Below are 19,633 nucleotides of genomic sequence, written 5' to 3' on the forward strand. Positions count from 1 at the left end.
CCTACTTCCTCCCTCCTCTTTCCCTCTTCCTAACTCCTCTTTCCCCCTTCCTCCCTCCTCTTTCCCCCTCTCCTCCTTACTTTCCTCCCTCCTCTTTCCCCCTTCCTTCTTCCTTCCCCCTTCCTTCCCCCTTCCTCCTCCTTCCTTCCCCTTCCTTCCTTCCCCCTTCCTCCTCCTTCCTTCCCCTTCCTTTCTCTTCCTTCACTCTTCTTCCTCCCCCCTTCCCCCTTCTTCCTCCCTTCCCTCTTCCTCCCTCCTCTTCTCCCCCTCCCTCCCTCCCTTCCTCCTCCTTCCCTCTCCCTCCTCCCTCTTTCCTTCCTCCTCCTTCCCCTTTCCTCCTCCTTCCCCTTTCCTCCTCTCTTTTCCCTCTTTCCTCCTCTCTTTTCCCTCTTTCCTCCTCTCTTTTCCCTCTTTCCTCCTCTCTTTTCCCTCTTTCCTCCCCCCTTTCCCCCTTTCCTCCTCCCTTCTCCCTCCCTCCCTCCTCCTTCCCCCTCCCTCCTCCCTCTTTCCTTCCTCCTTCTTTCTCTCCCTCCTTTTCCACCTTCCCTTCTCCCTTCCTCTTTTCCCTCCCTCCTGCCTTCCCCCTCTATACTGTAAGCTCATTGTTGGCAGGGAATGTGACCGTTCGATTGTACTCTCCCAAAGGGTTGGTACAGGGCTGTGCAGACAGTAAGTGCTCAATAAATGTGATTGATGGACTAACTCCCTTCCCTCCCCCTCCTCCCTTCCTTCCCCTCCCCTCCCTCTTCTTTTTCCTTCTTCCCTCCTCCTCCTCCTCCTCCTTCATTCATTCATTCTTCTTCCATCTCCCCCTTCCTCCTCATTTCCCCTTACTGATCCCCCTCCCTTCTTCCTCTTTCCATCCCTCCTTCCCCCTCTGCTTATCCCTCCCGCCAGTTTACCCATTCCCTGGGTGACCTGGAGCCTGGGGCAGGGCCCCTTTGGGGAGGGGTTTGTGATCTGGTCCCCTGGGGAGCCCCTCCACTGTCCATGTGGGGAGCACCTTTCATCTAGGGGATAAGGGGTTTCGTCCATGACATTGCCAGGACTACAAAGCCCCAGCTGCCCTCGGGTAGCAGTGTTCGCCCAATCCTCCTCTCATTCTCTTTTGCCTCTCTTCCCCTTTCCATTCCCCCCTCGCCGTCTTTCTTCTCTAAGCCTCAGTTATTTCATCTGTAAAGTGGGGATTATGACTGTGAGCCCCGTGTAGGACATCTTTTCGGACCAACTTGATTATCTTGTATCTACTCCAGCAGTTAGAACAGTGCCTGGCACACAGTAAGCACTTAACAGATACCGTATAAAAAAATTATTAGGGCTGTAGGCTCTTGGGAGAGAAAGGGTTTCTTCAGACCTGTAGCTTGAACTAGTCCCGTCTCCCCCGGGTTCTGGAGACCAGCAATCTGCCGGTGGCCTCGGGTGCCCTGGGAACTGTTGTTGACGAAGGCCCCGGATCCAGACAGGTCTGGACAGGAACCCCGACAGAGCCAGCGTGACTTTCCCTCCAGCCAACGAGGGACAACATGCCTCCTGCCCATGAGACAGCTCTGAGGAGGGGTCAGCGGCAGGCCATGGTGGGCTAGCACCCCATCCTGGGAGCAGAATCGGCCCCACCTCCCCCTTCCCAGAATTCATTCAATCATTCACTTGTATTTGACGAGCGCTTCCTGGATGCAGCGCGCTGCATTAAGCGCTTGGGAGAGTACAATATAACCATAAACAGACACATTCCCTGCCCACAATGAACTTACCGTCACTGGACATTCTTCAGGGTGCATCTCAGAGTAGAAGTAACACCCTGGCGATGGATGCATGAATGAGAGGGGAAGGAGCATTCTCCCACACCCTGGGTCACCCTTCTCAATAATAGTAACAATAATAACCATCATTAATAACAACAGTAGCTAATAATAATAATACCACAGTGTTTATTAAGTACTTCCCTGTAGACATTAAACTCACTGTGAGCAGGCAATGTGTCATATTGCACGTGGTCCCACCTGGGGCTCATAGTGTCCGTGTGTGCAGAGCACTGTACTGAGCACTTGGGAGAGAATAATAGAACAATAAACAGACACATTTGATTTCACAGCCCTAGGCGCACCCCCGGGGCCAATTGAAAATGAACCAGTGTATCCAGATTTGCTGGTCTCCACAGTCCTCTTAGACCATCAGTTAGGTGGTTTTCCAGGCTCTCCCATGCATATTGGTGGTTTCCCGGCTCCCCTTAGACCATCAGTTTAGACCATGGTTTCCAGGCCCACCCAATCCCACCTCAGTCCAGGGGTTTCCATACTTCTGACTCCCCTCTGTTTGATGGTGTCCAGCCTTCCCCTAACAAACAATAATATCTGTGGTATTTGTTAAGCGGGTACTATGTGCCAAGCACTAGGGTAGACACAAGATAATCAGGTCTGGCACAGTCCCTGTTTCACATGGAGCTCACATTCTAAGGGGGAGAAGAATAGTTATTTTGTTCCCAGTCAATCAGTGGTATTCACTGAGTGCAGAGCACTGAACGAAGCCCTCGGGAGAGAACAACAGGTTGGGTATATGCGATCCCTGCCCACAAGGAGCTGACAGTCTTAAGGGAGACAGACATTATAAATTAGATACATAAGGGCTTGTAGGGGTGGAGGGTGGGATGATTATTAAGTGCCCAAAGGGTACAGATCCAGAGGGCACAGGTGACTGGAAGGGAGAGGGAGTAGGGTAAATGAGGGCTGAGACAGGGAAGGCTGCTTGGAAATGTGATTTTATTAAGACTTTGTAGGTGGGGAAAGCAGTGATCTGTTGGATGTGAAGGGGAAGGGAATTCCAGGCCAGACCTGGGTGAGGTCAGCGGTGAGATTGGCAAGATCGAGGTACAGTGATTAGGTCGGCATTAGAGAAGTGGACAGGTTGAGTGGTAGTAGGAGAAGAGGCATGGTGATTGAGTGCGTTAAAGCCAACGGTGAGGAATTTCTGTTTGATGAAGAGGTGGATGGGCAACCGCCAGAGGTTCTTGAGGAGTGGGGAGCTGTGTGGACTGATGGGGTTTTTTGGAGAAAAATGATCCGGGCAGCCGAGCAAAGTACGGACTGATGAGACAGGATGTGGGGAGGTCAGCGAGGAGGCTGATGGGAAATGATAAGTGCTTGGCACCGTGATCGCAGTTTGGACGGAGGGGAAAGAAATGTTGTGAAGCCGTTGTCCTCCAATCCACAGATGAAGACAACGAGGCCCAGAGAAATGTAATGCCTTGCCCCAGGCCGTACAGCAGGCAAGAGGCGGGGTGGGATTAGAACCCAGGTCCTCTGTCTCCCAGGCTGGGGCGCCATCCATGAGGCCAACAGCTCCTCCTCCACCTAACTGCCACTAATCTCCTCATTGTGCCTCGTCTGCGCCTGTCCCACCGTCGACCCCCAGCCCATGTCCTCCCCCTGGCCCGGAATGCCCTCCCTCCGTACATCCGCCAAGCTAGCTCTCTTCCTCCCTTTAAAGCCCTACTGAGAGCTCACCTCCTCCAGGAGGCCTTCCCACACTGAGCCCCTCTCCCCATCACCATCCCGCTGCCTTACCTCCTTCCCCTCCCCACAGCACCTGTATATATGTATATATGCTTGTATGTATATATTACTTGATTTATTTTACTTGTACATATTTATTCTATTTATTTTGTTACTATGTTTTGTTTCGTTGTCTGTCTCCCCCTTCTAGACTGTGAGCCCGCTGTTGGGTAGGGACCGTCTTAGATGTTCCCATCTTGGACTTCCCAAGTGCTTAGTAACAGTGCTCTGCACACAGTAAGCGCTCAATAAATGATTGAATGAACGAATGAATGTCTCCTGCTTCTAGACTGTGAGCCCAAGGTTGGGTAGGGACCGTCTCTAGATGTTGCCAACTTGGACTTCCCAAGCGCTTTAGTACAGTGCTCTGCACACAGTAAGTGCTCAATAAATACGATTGAATGAATGAATGAATGAATGTCTCCCCCTTCTAGACTGTGAGCCCGCTGTTGGGTAGGGACCGTCTCTATATGTTTCCAACTTGGACTTCCCAAGTGCTTCGTACAGTGCTCTGCACACAGTAAGCAGTCAATAAATACGACTGAATGAATGAATGAATGTCTGTCTCCCCCCTTCTAGACTGTGAGCCCACTGTTGGGTAGGGACCGTCTCTATATGTTGCCAACTTGGCCTTCCCAAGCGCTTCATACAGTGCTCTGCACACAGTAAGCGCTCAATAAATACAATTGAATGAATGAATGAATGTCTCCCCTTTCTAGACTGTGAGCCCGCTGTTGGGTAGGGACCGTCTCTATACGTTGCCAAGTTGGACTTCCCAAGCGCTTCGTACAGTGCTCTGCACACAGTAAGTGCTCAAAAAATACGATTGAATGAATGAATGAATGTCTCCCCCTTCTAGACTGTGAGCCCGTTGTTGGGTAGGGACCGTCTCTAGATCTTGCCAACTTGGACTTCCCAAGCGCTTAGTACAGTGCTCTGCACACAGTAAGTGCTCAAAAAATACGATTGAATGAATGAATGTCTCCCGCTTCTAGACTGTGAGCCCGCTGTTGGGTAGGGACCGTCTCCATATGTTGCCAACTTGGACTTCCCAAGCGCTTAGTGCTCTGCACACGGTAAGCGCTCAATAAATACGAATGGATGAATGTCTGTCTCCCCCTTCTAGACTGTGAGCCCGCTGTTGGGTAGGGACCATCTCTATACGTTCCCAACTTGGACTTCCCAAGCGCTTCGTACAGTGCTCTGCACACAGTAAGCGCTCAATAAACACGACTGAATGAATGAATGAATGTCTCCCGCTTCTAGACTGTGAGCCTGCTGTTGGGTAGGGACCATCTCTATATGTTACCAACTTGGACTTCCCAAGCACTTAGTACAGTGCTCTGCACACAGTAAGCGCTCAATAAATACGATTGAATGAATGAATGTCTCCCTCTTCTAGACTGTGAGCCCGCTGTTGGGTAGGGACCGTCTCTATAGGTTGCCAACTTGTACTTCCCAAGCGCTTAGTACAGTGCTCCGCACACACTAAGCGCTCAATAAATACGACTCAATGAGCTGGGGCCTCCTCCGCTCCCCTCAGTGCGCATGCTCCCTCCATCCTCGGTGTGGGGGGGGTCCTTCCCCAGTGCGCATGCTCCGAAGCCCCCCCGCGCGCTGGCGCGCGCATGCCCCCTCTCACCCTCGGGTGGGAGGGAGGGGGGGTCCTTCCCTAGTGCGCATGCTCCGAAGCCCCCCGCAGGCGCGCGCCCCCTCCCGCCCGGCCCCGTCGCGGCGTGAGGACGTCATCGCCGCGCGCCAACGGCTGAGGGGGAGCGAGAGAGATGGCGGCGGCTGTGCTGAGCGGGGCTCCGGCCGCGGCGGTGGGGAACGGGACCCCCGCCGGGGGCGGGCCGGGGTCGCGGCTGTGCCAGGCGCTTCTGGACAGCGTGTCGGGGCTGCTGCAGCCGCGGCCCAGCGACACCCCGGCCGCCCCGCCCGGGGCCGGGCCGCCCCTCACCCCGCTGGTGCCGGGGCTCGTGCGTCTGCTGCGCCTGCACGGGACGGTGGGCGGGGCTCAGGTGAGCGCATGGGGGCGTGGCCTCAAGAGGGGGCGTGGCCTCAAGAGGGGGCGTGGCCTCGGGAGCGGCCGAGCCTGCGGGACAGCGCCACCTTCAGGCGCCGCGCCGTTGGTGCTATCCTAATAACTCACAGAGCGCTTACTATGTGCCAAGTAATAATAATTATTAATAATAGTAATAATAATGATGGCATTTAGTAAGCGCTTACTATGTGCCAAGCACTGTTCTAAGCGCTGGGGAGGACAGAAGGTGATCAGGTGGTCCCACAGGGGGGCTCACAGTCTTCACCCCCATTTTACAGATGAGGGAACTGAGGCCCGGAGAAGTGAAGTGACTTCATCATCATCATCATCATCATCATCATCATCATCGCTTCTCCTCAGGCCCGCCATGTTCCCTCCCTGCCTCTCTGCCCACCTCCCGAGCGCTTAGTACAGTGCCCCGCACGCATTTATTTATTTATGATAACAATAATGATGGCGTTTATTAAGCGCTTACTATGTGCAAAGCAGTGTTCTAAGCGCCGGGGAGGTTACAGGGTGATCGGGTTGTCCCCCGTGGGGCTCACAGTCTTAATCCTCATTTTACAGATGAGGGAACTGAGGCCCAGAGAAGTGAAGTGACTTGACCAAAGTCACACAGCTGACAACTGGCAGAGCTGGGATTTGAATTTATCTCACTGGTACACATCTAGTCTATTTTATTTTGTTAGCACGTTTGGTTTTGTTCTCTGTCTCCGCCTTTTAGACTGTGAGCCCACTGTCGGGTATGTTCCCACTGTTGGGCAGGGACTGTCTCTATACGTTGCCAATTTGTACTTCCCAAGCGCTTAGTACAGTGCTCTGCACACAGTAAGCGATCAATAAATATGATTGATGATGATGATGATGATTTATTGAGCGCTTACTATGTGCAGAGCACTGTACTAAGCTCTTGGGAAGTATGAATTGGCAACATCTAGAGACAGTCCCTATCCAACAGCGGGCTGGTATGTACCCCAATGCTTACAACAGTGCCTGACGTAGAGTAAGCGCTTAGCAAAGACCGCAAAAAAGAAAAAAATCCCCAAAATAAGCAACGTATAGATTGCTGTGTACATAAGTGCTGTAGGAGTCACTTCATCCCTCAGGACTTCTGGTACGTGGAGTGAAGGAGACCCCACTGGCTGTGAGATTCAGCCATGGAGGCCTGTGGGCCTAGACGGGTCATGTGCCCATGCTGGTGTGATTGTTCCGACTGGAAGCTCCTTGTGGTCAAGGGAACACATCTACCAACTCTTTTGTATTGGACTCTTCCAAGTAATAATAATTAATAATGTTGGTATTTGTTAAGCGCTTACTATGTGCAAAGCACTGTTCTAAGCGCTGGGGGGATACCAAGTGATCAGGTTGTCCCATGTGGGGTTCACAGTCTTAATCCCCATTCTACAGATGAGGTAACTGAGGCTCAGAGCAGTTAAGTGACTTGCCCAAGGTCACACAGCAGACGTGGCGGAGCCGGGATTCGAACCCATGACCTCTGACTCCAAAGCCCGGGCTCTTTCCACTGAGCCACGCTGCTTTGTACACAGTAAGCACTCAGTAAATACCACTGATTGATTGACTGTGAGCCCACTCTTTTAGACTGTGAGCCCACTGTTGGGTAGGGACCGTCTCTATGTGTTGCCAGTTTGTACTTCCCAAGCGCTTAGTACAGTGCTCTGCACATAGTAAGCGCTCAATAAATACGATTGATGATGATGATGGTGATTGATCATTGAGCACTTACTATGCGCCGAGTATTTATTGAGCGCTTACTGAGCGTCAAGCGCTAGAGAAGGTGCAACGTAAGAAGATCGGACGTAATCCCAGTCCCACACGGGGCTTGCGCTCTAAAGGGGAGAGGAACTGTAATTTTGTCCCCATTTTACAGGTGAGGAGACCGAGGCCCAGAAAAGGGAAATAAACTGCCCAAGGTCACACAGCGGGCAGGTGACTGAAAGGGGATTAGGATTACCGGCCTCTCCCCATCAAGCTTCTGTGTGGTTTAAGGGAAGTGATTTGATTTCAGGAGGGCTTTGAAGATGGTGGGGGGAAGGGGAGAATCGATGGTCAATTTGATACGAAAGGGGAGGATGTGAGCGAGGGATTGTGGGCAGACACTATTGCCGGCCCTCTCTGTACCTCACAAGGGGGAGGAGGAGGCGTGAGGGAAAACTCAGGTGACAGATGCCAAAGCCCTGCCCAGCAATCAGAGCACTCAGAGAATCAATCAAATTTATTGAGCATGTACTGTGTGCAGAGCACTGTACTAAGCACTTGGGAGAGGACAGTACAATAGAGTTGGTAGACACATTCCCTGCTCCCTACTTGCTTGCAGTCTAGAGGGAGAGACACTAATAGACTGAGAAGCAGCATGGTTCAGTGGGTTTAGGAGTCAGAGGTCATGGGTTCTAATCCCAACTCCGCCACTTGTCCGCTGTGTGACTTTGGGCAAGTCACTTCACTTCTCTGGGCCTCAGTTACCTCATCTGCAAAATGGGGGTGAAGACTGTGAGCCCCACGCGGGACACCCTGATTACCTTGTATCCCCCCCAGTGCTCAGAGCAGTGCTTGGCACATAGTAAGTGCTTAAGAAATGCCATCATTATTATTATTATTAATAGAAGTGAATGACGGTTGTGAATGTAAGTGCTGTGGGGCTGGGTGGGGGGGGGAGGAATAAAGGGAGCAAGTCAGGGAAGGGAGGGGGAGAAGAGGAGAGGTGGGTTTAGTCAGGGAAGACCTCTTGGAGGAGATGGGCCTCCAATAAGGCTTGGCCTGGGGGGTGTCCCACCTGATTAGACTGCTTCTACCTTAGCAAAGCGCTTAACATATAGTGAGCATTTAATAAGTATCATTTTAAAAAAATAGGGGACAGCCTTTTTGTGTGCACAGTGCCATCAAACCTGTCAGTCCTACATGCATTTATAGGTGAATTTAATTCTCAATGGTTTCTGCTCCTCCTCCTCCTCCTCACAGATGATGCAGAAGGGAGAGGGAGTCGAGAAAAAAAGGCTCAAAGTGGGGGAAAGCCTCTTGGAGGATGATGTGATGATCAGTTGGATGTGAAGTGGCCGGGCTGGGGGGACGGGGGGCGCAGGACATGGGCGCAGGGGCGGCCGTGAGGTAGACGAGATTGAGGGCCAGTGAGTAGGTTGGCATTAAAAGAGCAAAGCGGGCGAGCTGGGCAACAGAAGAGCAGCGAGGGGAGGTAGGAAGGGGCAGGGTGATTGAGTGCCTTAGAGCGGACGGTTGAGGAGAAATGACAACATCAGCACAGTTGACTGAGGGCCTCTCCCTCCGTACAGAACCAGACTGCAGTTGGGACCCTCATCGGCCTGAGCAGCAGCCGGCTCAGCTCCATCAAGACCCGGTAGGTTCCTTCACCCCGCTGGCCGAGCGCCGGGCTAACGCTGGCTGGGGAGGACGGGGCGGCCGTGACCTCGGGTGATCTCCGCCCCTGGAGGATTCTCAATCTAGTGCCGGAGTTGGACTCGAGAAGAACTTGCAGGTAGGAGGGAGAAGGAGGAAGGGCGAGAGATGAAAGGGAGCGTTTAATCAACCAAATCGTATTTATTGAGCACTTACCGAGTGCGGAGCACTGTACTAACACTGGGGAGAGAAGATATGAGACGTATTCCCTGCCCACTATGAACTAGAGGAGCAGGAAGAGATATGGCATATATATATGTATATATGTTTGTACATATTTATTACTCTATTTTACTTGTACATATCTATTCTATTTGTTTTATTTTGCTAGTATGTTTGGTTTTGGTCTCTGTCTCCCCCTTTTAGACTGTGAGCCCACTGTTGGGTAGGGACCGTCTCTATATGTTGCCAATTTGTACTTCCCAAGCGCTTAGTTCAGTGCTCTGCACACAGTAAGCGCTCAATAAATACGATTGATGATATGGCAGACATTCATCAGGGCTAGCGGTGTACACTCTGTTATATTCCCAAGAGTTCAGTACAGTGATCCGCACACAGTAAGCGCTTGGTAAATACCGTTGAGCGGTTGATAGGTGACACACGGAAGCCTGAAGTAATTGTAGGGCGAGGGGATAGTGAGGTGAGAGATTTATCAGGGAGGGCCTCCTGGAGGTGACGTGATTTCAGAAGGGCCTCGAAGGTGGGGCAAGCGGCCAGGAGATACCAGACGGGGCAAGGGAGGGAGCAAGATATCGGTGTGTGTGGGCGTGGGAGCGAGATGGAGAACCGGGAGTTTCAGAGAGGAGGTGAGGAGTAGTGGGAGAAGAGAGTGGGAAAGTAGGAAGGAGAAAGAAACTGGAGACCTCTGATGCCTGTGTGGTCGGGAAGGTTCTGCTGGAGGCGGAGAGAAATGGGCCGAGCTAAGGAGCGGAGTGCTGTTTTAGAAAGGGATAGCAGGGGAGGCGTGGGCCCGAGAGGGTCGCACCCCGGAGCGGGCAGGGTGCTGCAGCCGTCAGGCTGGCCACAGCAAGTGCCGGGACCGGCACGCCAGCCCGTTTGGCCAAAGAGGAAGGGGCCGGAGCCCTGAAGTGTTCCGGAGGAAATCTGACAGGATTTAGCCCACTGGACCTGGGGAGGGGGGGGCGGGGGCGGCCCAGGGAGCGATTGGAGCCGAGAAGAACGGGCCGCTTTCCCGGTGGCTTCGGAGGCAGCGTCGACCGTGAAGGGAGGGGCGGGGGAAGGCCCAGAGGCACGGGTTTGGAGCGGAGGGGCCCGAGGGATGTCCACCTGGAGGGCCCCGGGTCCCACCTCAGGGGCAAAGCCGGGGAGGAGAAGGGTTGTGAGGAAGCTGGCCCGGTGAGGGGCGATCAGGGAGGAGAAGCCGCATCCCCTCATGGAGAGGCAGGGGACAGGGGTTTGCTCCTCTCGGGTGAGGGTGGGGGAAGGAGCTGTGACCCCCCTCCTCTCTCCTCCCTCCCCTGTCCCCGGGCAGGTTTGAAGGGCTGTGCCTGCTGTCGCTGCTGGTGGGCGAGAGCCCCACGGAGGTGTTCCAGCAACACTGTGTGTCCTGGCTCCGCAGCATCCAGCACATCTTGCAGGTCCGCCACCCTCCTCCCCGCCTGGAGGATCGTGGGGCTTTTCCCACCCCATCTGGCAGGGATTGAGCGCACCCAATCCTCTTCACCTCAGTTGCCCATCGTCCACCGGACACCCCCCCTCCCAGCTGCTGCAAGCCCCACTTTCTTTCTCCCCATTCCCGTCCTCCGTCCCTCCTCCATCAGAACGTCACCCGCTCCCCCGGCCCCCCAAACTTGGCCCTCTGTTCCTCGGGGGCCAGATACAGCTGCCCTCTCAGCTCCCGGTGGGCAAGGAATGTGCCTGTTATATTGTTTTATTGCCCTCTCCCAAGCGCTTCGTACAGTTCCCCGCTCACAGTAAGCGCTCAATAAATGCGATTGACTGGCTGACTAATTGGGGCCTGGCTGGGAGATATTCAGCCAGCAGCGCGGCTCGGTGGAAAGAGCACGGGCTTGGGAGTTAGAGGTCGTGGGTTCTAATCCCAGCTCCGCCACTTGTCAGCTGTGTGACCTTAAGTAAGTCATTTCACTTTTTCATGCCTCAGTAATAATAATAATAATAATGATGATGGCATTTGTTAAGCGCTTACTATGTGCAAAGCACTGTTCTAAGCGCTGGGGGGATACAACGTGATCAGGTTGTCCCACGTGGGGCTCACAGTCAATCCCCATTTTACAGATGAGGTAGCTGAGGCTCAGAGAAGTTAAGTGACTTGCCCAAGGTCACACAGCAGACGTGGCGGAGCCGGGACTCGAACCCATGACCTCTGATTCCAAAGCCCGGGCTCTTTCCACTGAGCCACGCTGCTTCTCTAAAAATTCAAGTGCGTTGACCGGGAATCGAACCCGGGTCAACTGCTTGGAAGGCAGCTATGCTCACCACTGTACCACCCACGCGACACTCAAGTTACCTCATCTGTGAAATGGGGATTAAGACCGTGAGCCCCATGTGGGACAGCCTGATTACCTTGTACCCCCGCCCCAGTGCTTAGAACAGTGCTTGGCACATAGTAAGCACTTAACAAATGCCATCATCATCATCATTAGTATTATTTTATTATTATTACTCAGGGCTCCCCGTCAGGGGACCCTGGGCCACTCGACTGGGGTCCGACAGATCTGGAGCCCGCTCCCCCCCGGGAGAGAGGCCCATCCGCTCCACCGCCAGCCTAGCCTCACAGTCTTTTTGAGCCCTGCCAGGCTGACAGGGCTTGGACCCCGAGGGACTCACGGGAGGCTGCCCCTTCCCTGACCTGTCCCCACCCCCGTGGGACTGGGCAGGGGGTCCGGGGGAAGCGGGAGAGGGGAAGTGCGCTCCCGGGCCCCTGCCCCCATGCTCACAAGGGCACGTCTCCGCACGCACACATACGCATGCACGGATTCCGACTCGCGGCCTCCCCGCGTGTTCAGTCCCAGGACTCAGTGCTGACCATGGAGCTGGCGGTGGCCGTGCTCAAGGACCTGCTGTGCTACTCATCCCAGCTGCCCGAACTGGCCCGTGACATCTCCATGAACCACCTGCCCGGCCTGCTCACCTCCCTGCTCGGCCTCAAGCCCGAGGTAACCGGACAGACGGACGGACACCCCCCCCCCCCCCAGCACGCCTGGGGGACTGGGGCAGGGTCTGAAACGGGAGGATTATAGGGGAGATGGGTTGAGATTGAGGAGGGAAGGGCTTGGGCCAGGAGCCCCCCACCGCTCATCCCCCTCTGTGTCGTGTCCATCCACCCCCATAGTGTGAGCTGTCAGCGCTGGAGGGCATGAAGGCCTGCATGACCCATTATCCCCGGGCCTGTGGCTCCTTGCGGGTGAGTCTTGGGGGGCTCCCTGTGGGTGAGTCTGGGAGTGGGGGTATGGGAGGGTCCGGGGTCTGAGGCCGGAGTGCTTCCCTGCCCTGGAGGGACTGACAGGGCACACGGGGCCACAGCCACCTGATGGTCCATCGAGCCTCAGCCCCGGCCATGCGTTGGGCTGCAGTGGGCGGGGGCGTGGGGATGGCCCGAAGACCCAGACTTTGATCACTCATTTGAGCCGCCCGGGCCTGCCTGCCTGCCTCCCCCTGGCTCTCCATCCCCCCACCTCCCCTCCACCACCCACATTTTCTAGATCCGAAAGACACTCCCTCCCACCCCGCAGGGCCTAGAAAACCCCATGGAAGGCAGGCCCCACCCCAGTCCTCACCCACCCACCCGCCTGCTGGCTAACTACCCAGTGACATACAGGAAGTTTTTGCCTCTGACCGTGACCAAAGGGTGCCAGGGGCAGTTGGGGACACTCGGTGCATTGCCTCCTCCTTTCCCCCTCCTCCCTCTGAGCTCCGGGAGCCGCCCGAGACCACCCACGGGAACGAGTCTCCCCGGAGCCTCCCAAGGACAGAGGGCCGAGCTTGGCAAGAGCCATCATCAGTACCTGGCACCCATCTCTGGGGGTGTCCGTCAGTCTCTTGGCATTCCCACTGACTCGATGGGGAGCCCGTCCACACCTGGCCTCTGGTCGTGGGGTGGCTGCTCCCCTCTCCTCTGCTCCCTGCCCCGTGAGGGGCTGACCGAAGGACTGCCCACTCACCCCATGGGGCTGACCAGATGTGAAGGGCCGCACACCTGGCCTTGCCCTTGTGGAGCTGACGGTCAGACGGGGGGAAGCGGGGAGCCCAGTATATGGTGAGCTCAGGAGGCGGAGGCCACGAGACCCACTCGGTCGGGTAGTGGCCGCGGTCCCTGCTCCCTGCGGGACCCAGGAGCCTCTCTTGGGCTCTGTCGAAAATGGTGCTCCCTTCATCACCACCGCCTTTCCTCCCCGACAGGGCAAGCTGGCCTCCTTCTTCCTGGCCCGTGTGGACGCACTGAGCCCCTCAATGCAGCAGGTAGCGTTGCTAGGGCTGGGAGTGGAGGGCAGGGGGCCCACCCTACTCCCCGGGGGAGGGGCTCCTGGGCCCAGCTCCCCTTTCGCTCCCAGCTTTGTCCATAGGTGCCTGGCATAGAGCTGGAGGGGGCGCCCGGGTTGATGTGCGGGTCTTCCTCCCCCTTCCTCCTGCCCCTGGCAGCTGGCGTGTGAATGCTACGCCCGCCTCCCGGCCCTGGGGGCTGGCTTCTCCCAGGGCCTGAAGCACACCGAGAGCTGGGAGCAAGAGCTGCACTGCCTTCTGGCCTCGCTGCACCACCTGCTAGGGGTCCTGTTCGACGGGGCCGACGGGGCCGAGCCCGTTACAAGTGAGCCTGAGGCAGGGGCCACACACGGCCGAGCGGGGGGCCCGACGGGAGCCGGGGGGCGGGGGGGGCCGGGCTGAGCGGTGCCAGTTGCCCTGACAATTGTCCCTCCGCCTGTCTATCCGTCCGTGTCCCCCGGCCCCTCTCCGCCCGGCCCAGCTCCCCTGCAGTACGAGGGGCCCGGAGTAGCGCTGGTGCTGCCCCCGGCCGAAGCCACTGAGGCCCAAGGGCTCCTACAGCTCCGGCAGCAGTTCTCCGGCCTGGCCCGCTGCCTGGGCCTGCTCCTCAGGTAGGTGAGGGGCCTGGCGATGGGGGAGGGGGCGGGCCGGGGGAGGGTCTTGGAGAGACCAGAAAGGGGGGGTGCTCCTCTCCCCCCTCCCCATTCTGACTTGGCCCCCTCTCCCTGCCACCCCCATCCGCCCCCGGTTAGCTCGGAGTTTGGCGCCCCAGTGTCCATCCCCGTGCAGGATGTACTGGACCTTATCTGCCGGACCCTTAACATCCACAGCAAGAACATTGTGAGTGCAGCCCCCTCTGCCCCCCGATCCCCAGGGCCGGAGCCCCCTGGGGCTCAGGTTCCAGCCCATCCATCGCTGCCGGACCCTGACCCCACCTGACCCCTCTCCGCTCCTCCTTTGCCCTCTACTCCATTGGTTGACCAGCGGTTCCCCCTCCCTAGGAGGGCCCGCTTCCCCCCACCCCCACCCTGACTCTGGGTCCCCGCTGTCTCCCGGGTCCCCTCTCCACCCCCCTCGCCCTGACCCCAGGTCCCCGCTCTCTGTCCCCCAAGACGCATATGGGGGACGGGCCCCTGAAGCTGCTGCTGCTGCCCTGGCTGCATCTGGAGGCCCTGGAGCTTCTGTCCACCCTCATCCTGGCGTGAGTGATGAGGCCAAGGCCGGGGCACCGCGGGAGCCGGCGCGGAGGGCACCGTTTTGGTGGGGGGGGGCACAGGCTGAGCCGAGGCGTCCCTGCCAGCAGCCGACACTGACCGGAGCTCTGGCCGCGGAGGGGTTGACCGCACCAGACACTTCCCCTAGGGTGCAAGGGGACCCCTCCGGGACTCTGGAAATGGCTCTCACCAATCTGCAGCCCTGTGGTCCATCCCAGCTGGGCGACCCTCCGGGACCCCCCCCCCAAATCCTTCCCCCACCCCGTGAGCAGGAAGTGGAACCTGGGGTGGGGGAGGTGGGCCAGGAAGCAGGTCGGCAGAGCGGGAACTGCCTCGTTTCCATCAGTCGATCAGTCGATCGGCGCGATTTACGGAGCGCTTACTGTGTGTGCCGGGCACTGGACTAAGCACTTGGGAAAGTACGACGCAGCGGAGTCCGTAGACGAGTTCCCTTCCTGTAAGTCCCCTCGCAGCTGCACACACCCCACCTCCCCCCGCCGCCGCAATCCCCGGGCTGTCCCCCCACCCCCTACCTCCCCCTCCCCGTCCCCCGCAGGTGCGGCGCTCGACTGGTGCGGTTCGGCGGGTTGCTCTGTCGCCTTCTTCCCCAGGTCCTCAACACGTGGAGCCCCGGGCGGGACTGTCTCATCCCGGGCCAGGAGAGACCGTACTGGTGAGGGGCACCGGGGGGGCCGGACGGGAGCAAGGAGCGGCAGGGCATTGGGGAGGGGAGGACGGGAACATCAGAGCAGGCACAGTCCCTCTCCCGCCCCGGCCTCATAGCCCAGGAAGGAGCCCCGGGAGGCTCGCTCCCATTCCCGGGTGAGAAAACCGAAGCCCAGAGAGGTGAAGCGACCGGCCCGGGGTCCGGTGGACCCATCCGTCCCACCACCCCCAGAGCAGGCCAGCGGCCGAGCCGGGACCAGAACCGGCATCTCTGATGCTACTTGCAGCCTGGCTCAGTGGAAAGAGCCCGGGCTTTGGAGTCAGAGGTCAGGGGTTCAAATCCCAGCGCCGCCACTTGTCAGCTGGGTGACTTTGGGCAAGTCACTTAACTTCTCTGGGCCTCAGTTACCTCCTCTGTAAAATGGGGATTAAGACCGCGAGCCCGCCGCGGGACAACCTGATCACCTTGTAACCTCCCCAGTGCTTAGAACAGTGCTTTGCACATAGTAAGCGCTTAATATATGCCATCATGATCATCATCATCACGCCTCCGGGGGCGGGGAGCGGAAAGAAGGAGCCGGGGTTGGGGGCGCGGCGACGACGACCCCCGGCCGCGCCGTGACGCATCCCCTCCCCCCACCCCGGCAGCGCCGTGAGGGCCAAGACGTACGAGGTGCTGGAGCTGTGGGTGCAGGTGTGCGGAGCCGGAGCCGGGGTGCTCCAGGGCGGGGCCCAGGCCGACACCCTGCTCTCCCACCTGCTGAGCGACATCGCCCTCCCAGCAGAAGCCCTTAAGGTGACCCCCCCCCACTCCTTGCTCCCACTCCTGTCCCCTACTACCACCCCCTTCTCCTTATTCACTGCCCTTCCTCCTTCCTGTCCCACTCCCCACCCATCCCCTCCTCCCTCATTCACCCCTTCCCTCCCCCGCCGCTCCCACAGCTGCGGGCCAGCCGAGGGGCCCCCGACGGTGGACTGCAGGCGGGAAAGCCCAGTGCCCCCAAGAAACCGAAGCTGGACGTGGGGGAGGTGGGGGCCGGAGTCCCCGCCATCCACCGCAAAGGGGACGGAAACGCCAACTGCGACGTCTGCACTGCCGCCCTCCGAGGTGCCCGTGGATGATAATAATAATTATTGTATTTGTTGAGCGCTTACTATGTGCCAAGCACCGTTCTAAGCGCTGGGGTAGATGCAAGATGATCCGGTTGTCCTGTATTGGGCTCACACTTTCAGACCAGGTGGGGATGCAGGGCGCGGCGGCTGACGGGACGGGCGTTGGGGACGGGGCATAGGGGACCACGGAGGTGCGGCCGAGCTGGGGATGGCAGAGGACTAGATGCTGTGAGATCTGCCTGTTTCCATCCCGTCCCCTCCTGAGTCTGGGCCCTTGGGCAGGGCTGGGGTAGGGCGGGGGGAGGTGCCAGGCTCTTTGTGACCACCTTTCACCCCCACGCAGCCCTGAGCCGCACCATCCTCATGTGCGGACCCCTCGTCAAGGAGGAGACCCACCGGGTGAGCCCCCCGAGGCGGGGCGGGCCGGGAGAGGGGGTGGGCCCGGGGGAAGTCCCGGTAGGTGCAACGGCAGGGACGGGCCCCGGGCAGGGGGGGGCCCAGACCACCGCCTGGCAACCGTGTCCCCTCTCCCCACAGCGTCTCCACGAGCTGGTACTGCCCCTGTTGATGGGGACGAGTGAGGCGGGCGGGGGCAACCCCTACACCAACGCCCTGTGCCGCCGCGAGCTGTTCCGCCTGCTGCTCGCCCTGCTCCTGGCGCCCGCCCCACGGTGCCCGCCGCCCCTGCACTGCGCCCTGCGCGCCTTCTCCCTTGGACAGAGGGACCCCAACATCCAGGTACCCGCCAGCCCCTCCGCCCGGGCTCCCCGTCTCCGGAGCTGTGCCTGTCTAGCTCGGCCTTATCCGCATCTCTCCTTTGTGGCCTAGTCCTTTGCTCCGTGACCGTTTCCCATCTCATTTCTCCTGTCTCCCGTCCTCCTCCGCCTGACTCCTCTCCCCTTCTGAGCACCCCTCGTTCCCCACCCCGCCTTGCTCCCCTGTCCCTTCAACTAACTGGCCGCCCCCGCTCCTGCCCCGCTCCCCACAGGTCTCCTCCTTCTGCTCCGAAGCCGTCGTCACGTGCGCCGCTCTGGTCCACCCGCGAGCCCCTCCGCTGCCTCCTGCCATGCCCCCCGGCTGCCCGGCTCCCACCCCGCCCCCGCCCGAGCCTCCCTCGCCTTTCCGGGCGCCCCCCCTTCCACCCGGTCCCTCCCCCGGGCCCCCGGGCCCCGGCCCCTCCCAGCAACCACCTGGGCCTGGCGCTGCCCGGCCCGGCGTCGGCGCTGCCCAGCCCGGCGTCGGCGCCCCCGCGCCTCCTCCCGGGCCCCGAGAACCACCGCGAGGAGCAGCCCCCCGCTGCCCCGCCGCCCCCGCCGGCCGGTGCCCCCGCCTCGCCCCCCCCCGCCGCCCCCTGAAGAGGCCTTTGGGGGCCGCGCCCCCCCGCCCTGCCTTCGTCCACTACGAGAAGGAGGAGGCGTCGGACGTGGAGATCTCGCTGGAGAGCGACTCGGACGACAGCGTCGTGATCGTGCCCGAGGGCCTCCTGCTGCTGCCCCCGACCCACCCCGCCTCGCCCGTGGTCCCCCCGCCCGCCTCCGCCGCCCCCTCCCCCCCTCCGCCTCCCCCTCCGCCGCCCCCCCCGCCGCCGCCCCCGCCCCAGGACGAGCCGGAGGAGCTGGCCCCGGCCACCCCCGGACCCCCGCCCCCCCTGGCCCCGGCCTCCCTGCCGGGACCCCCGCAGCTGGTGGCCGAGGGTGGCCCCGGCGGGCTGGAGGAGAACCTGACCATCATCAACATCAACAGCAGCGACGAGGAGGACGAGGACGAGGAGGAGGAGGATGAGGAAGAGGACGAGGAGGAGGAAGAGGAGGAGGAAGAGTTCCCGGAAGAGGAGGAAGGGGGGTACTTTGAGGACGAGGAAGAGGAGTTCGAGGACTTTGACGAGGAAGAAGGGGAACTGGAGGAGGAGGAGGAGGAGGAAGAAGAGGAGGAGGAAGAGGAGGAGGAGGAGGAGGAAGAGGAGCTGGAGGAGGTGGACTTTGGTTCGGAGGCGGGACACCCGGCCCCCTCCGCGTCCCCGCCGGCCAAGGCCAGCGCTCCCCCTTCCCCACCCAAGATCCAGCCCGAACCGGGGCTGCTGATGGAGGTGGAGGAGCAGGGCGCTGCCGAGGAGGAGGAGGAGGCTGAGGACGAGGACGACGAGGAGGAGGACGAGGACGAGGAGGAAGGGCGGGGGCGGGCCTCGGCAGAGGGGAGACCCCCGCCTCCCTCACCCCCCACCCCAGAGGGGCCCGACGCTCCGCCGGAAGCCAATGGGGAGAAGGAGAGCGGGGTCCCCACCTCCCCGCCGCTCCTGCCCCCGGAGGGGCCGGACCCCGAGCCCCCGGCCCCCGCCCTGCCCAGAGAGGACCCCGAGGGGGTGGCGGCCGCCGGCGAGGCCTCCCCAGCGGAGCCTGCGGCCCGGGAGCCGGCGCCCCCTTCCACGCCCAAGCTGGAGGTGAGGGCGGAGAGGGGGTGCCCCCGGGGAGGTGGGGTTGAGGACCCAGAGAGAGAGAGAGAGAGAGAGAGAGAGAGCGCGTGCCCACCCCCTCTCTCTCCCTCTGCATCTCCAACCATCTCCGTGGGCTACCGCGAGGCCCCCTCTCACTCGCCTTCCGCCTCTCCCCCTGCAGGAGCCGGACCCCACGGCCGCCATGCTGGCTGACTTCATCGACTGCCCCCCGGACGAGGAGAAGCTGCCAGAAGCCAGCTCCTAGCCCCCTCCCTCCCCCAATAAAGAGCCCCTCTGGGTCCACCTGGGTCTGCGTGTGTGTCTCTCTGTTGGCTCTGTGTGCGGCCTTGGCTCTGAGCAGCCCTTGGGGGCGGGCGGCGTTGGTTCTGCCCACCAGCGTCTTCCCCCCCCCTTTCATTCAATCGTATTTATTGAGCGCTTACTGTGTGCAGAGCACTGTACTAAGCGCTTGGGAAGGCCAAGTTGGCAACATAGAGAGACGGTCCCTGCCCAACAGTGGGCTCACCCCTTCCGGCCCCCCGCCTCGCCGTTTCCTGCCGGGTTATCTCCCCGGCCTGGCCCTTCCTGGCCAGCTGCCCGGCCCTTGTCTCCCCTGGCCTCCCTCCGGCCCTCCTTCCTCCAGGACAGTGTGCTGGCCCACCCCGTACCCGGTGCCCCGTGCCCCGTGCCCCCGCCCCCGATCCACCCGCCGCAGGTCTCGGCCCGT

General features: G+C 59.7%; 1 protein-coding gene and 1 non-coding gene across 2 annotated transcripts; one reads left to right on the forward strand and one right to left on the reverse strand.

Annotated features, from left to right (window-relative positions):
• The first annotated feature begins 5,333 nt into the window (after positions 1-5,333).
• On the forward strand, positions 5,334-19,207 carry PELP1 (proline, glutamate and leucine rich protein 1). Its single transcript, XM_038768887.1, is given in 20 exon segments — positions 5,334-5,569; positions 8,898-8,962; positions 10,514-10,619; positions 12,009-12,158; positions 12,335-12,406; positions 13,402-13,461; positions 13,642-13,807; positions 13,964-14,093; positions 14,235-14,322; positions 14,595-14,683; positions 15,253-15,369; positions 16,011-16,158; positions 16,305-16,470; positions 16,819-16,874; positions 17,013-17,213; positions 17,464-17,711; positions 17,713-17,803; positions 17,805-17,852; positions 17,854-18,912; positions 19,088-19,207. Coding segments are annotated over 17 exon segments (2,952 nt in total). The 5' UTR covers positions 5,334-5,569; positions 8,898-8,962; positions 10,514-10,619; positions 12,009-12,029; the 3' UTR covers positions 19,172-19,207.
• TRNAG-UCC lies at positions 11,424-11,495 on the reverse strand. Its single transcript has one exon. It is a non-coding gene; the product is annotated as a tRNA-Gly (tRNA).
• Positions 19,208-19,633: the final 426 nt, after the last annotated feature.

Source organism: Tachyglossus aculeatus, chromosome Y4, assembly GCF_015852505.1.
Source record: "Tachyglossus aculeatus isolate mTacAcu1 chromosome Y4, mTacAcu1.pri, whole genome shotgun sequence".
Classification (NCBI taxonomy): Eukaryota; Metazoa; Chordata; class Mammalia; order Monotremata; family Tachyglossidae; genus Tachyglossus; species Tachyglossus aculeatus.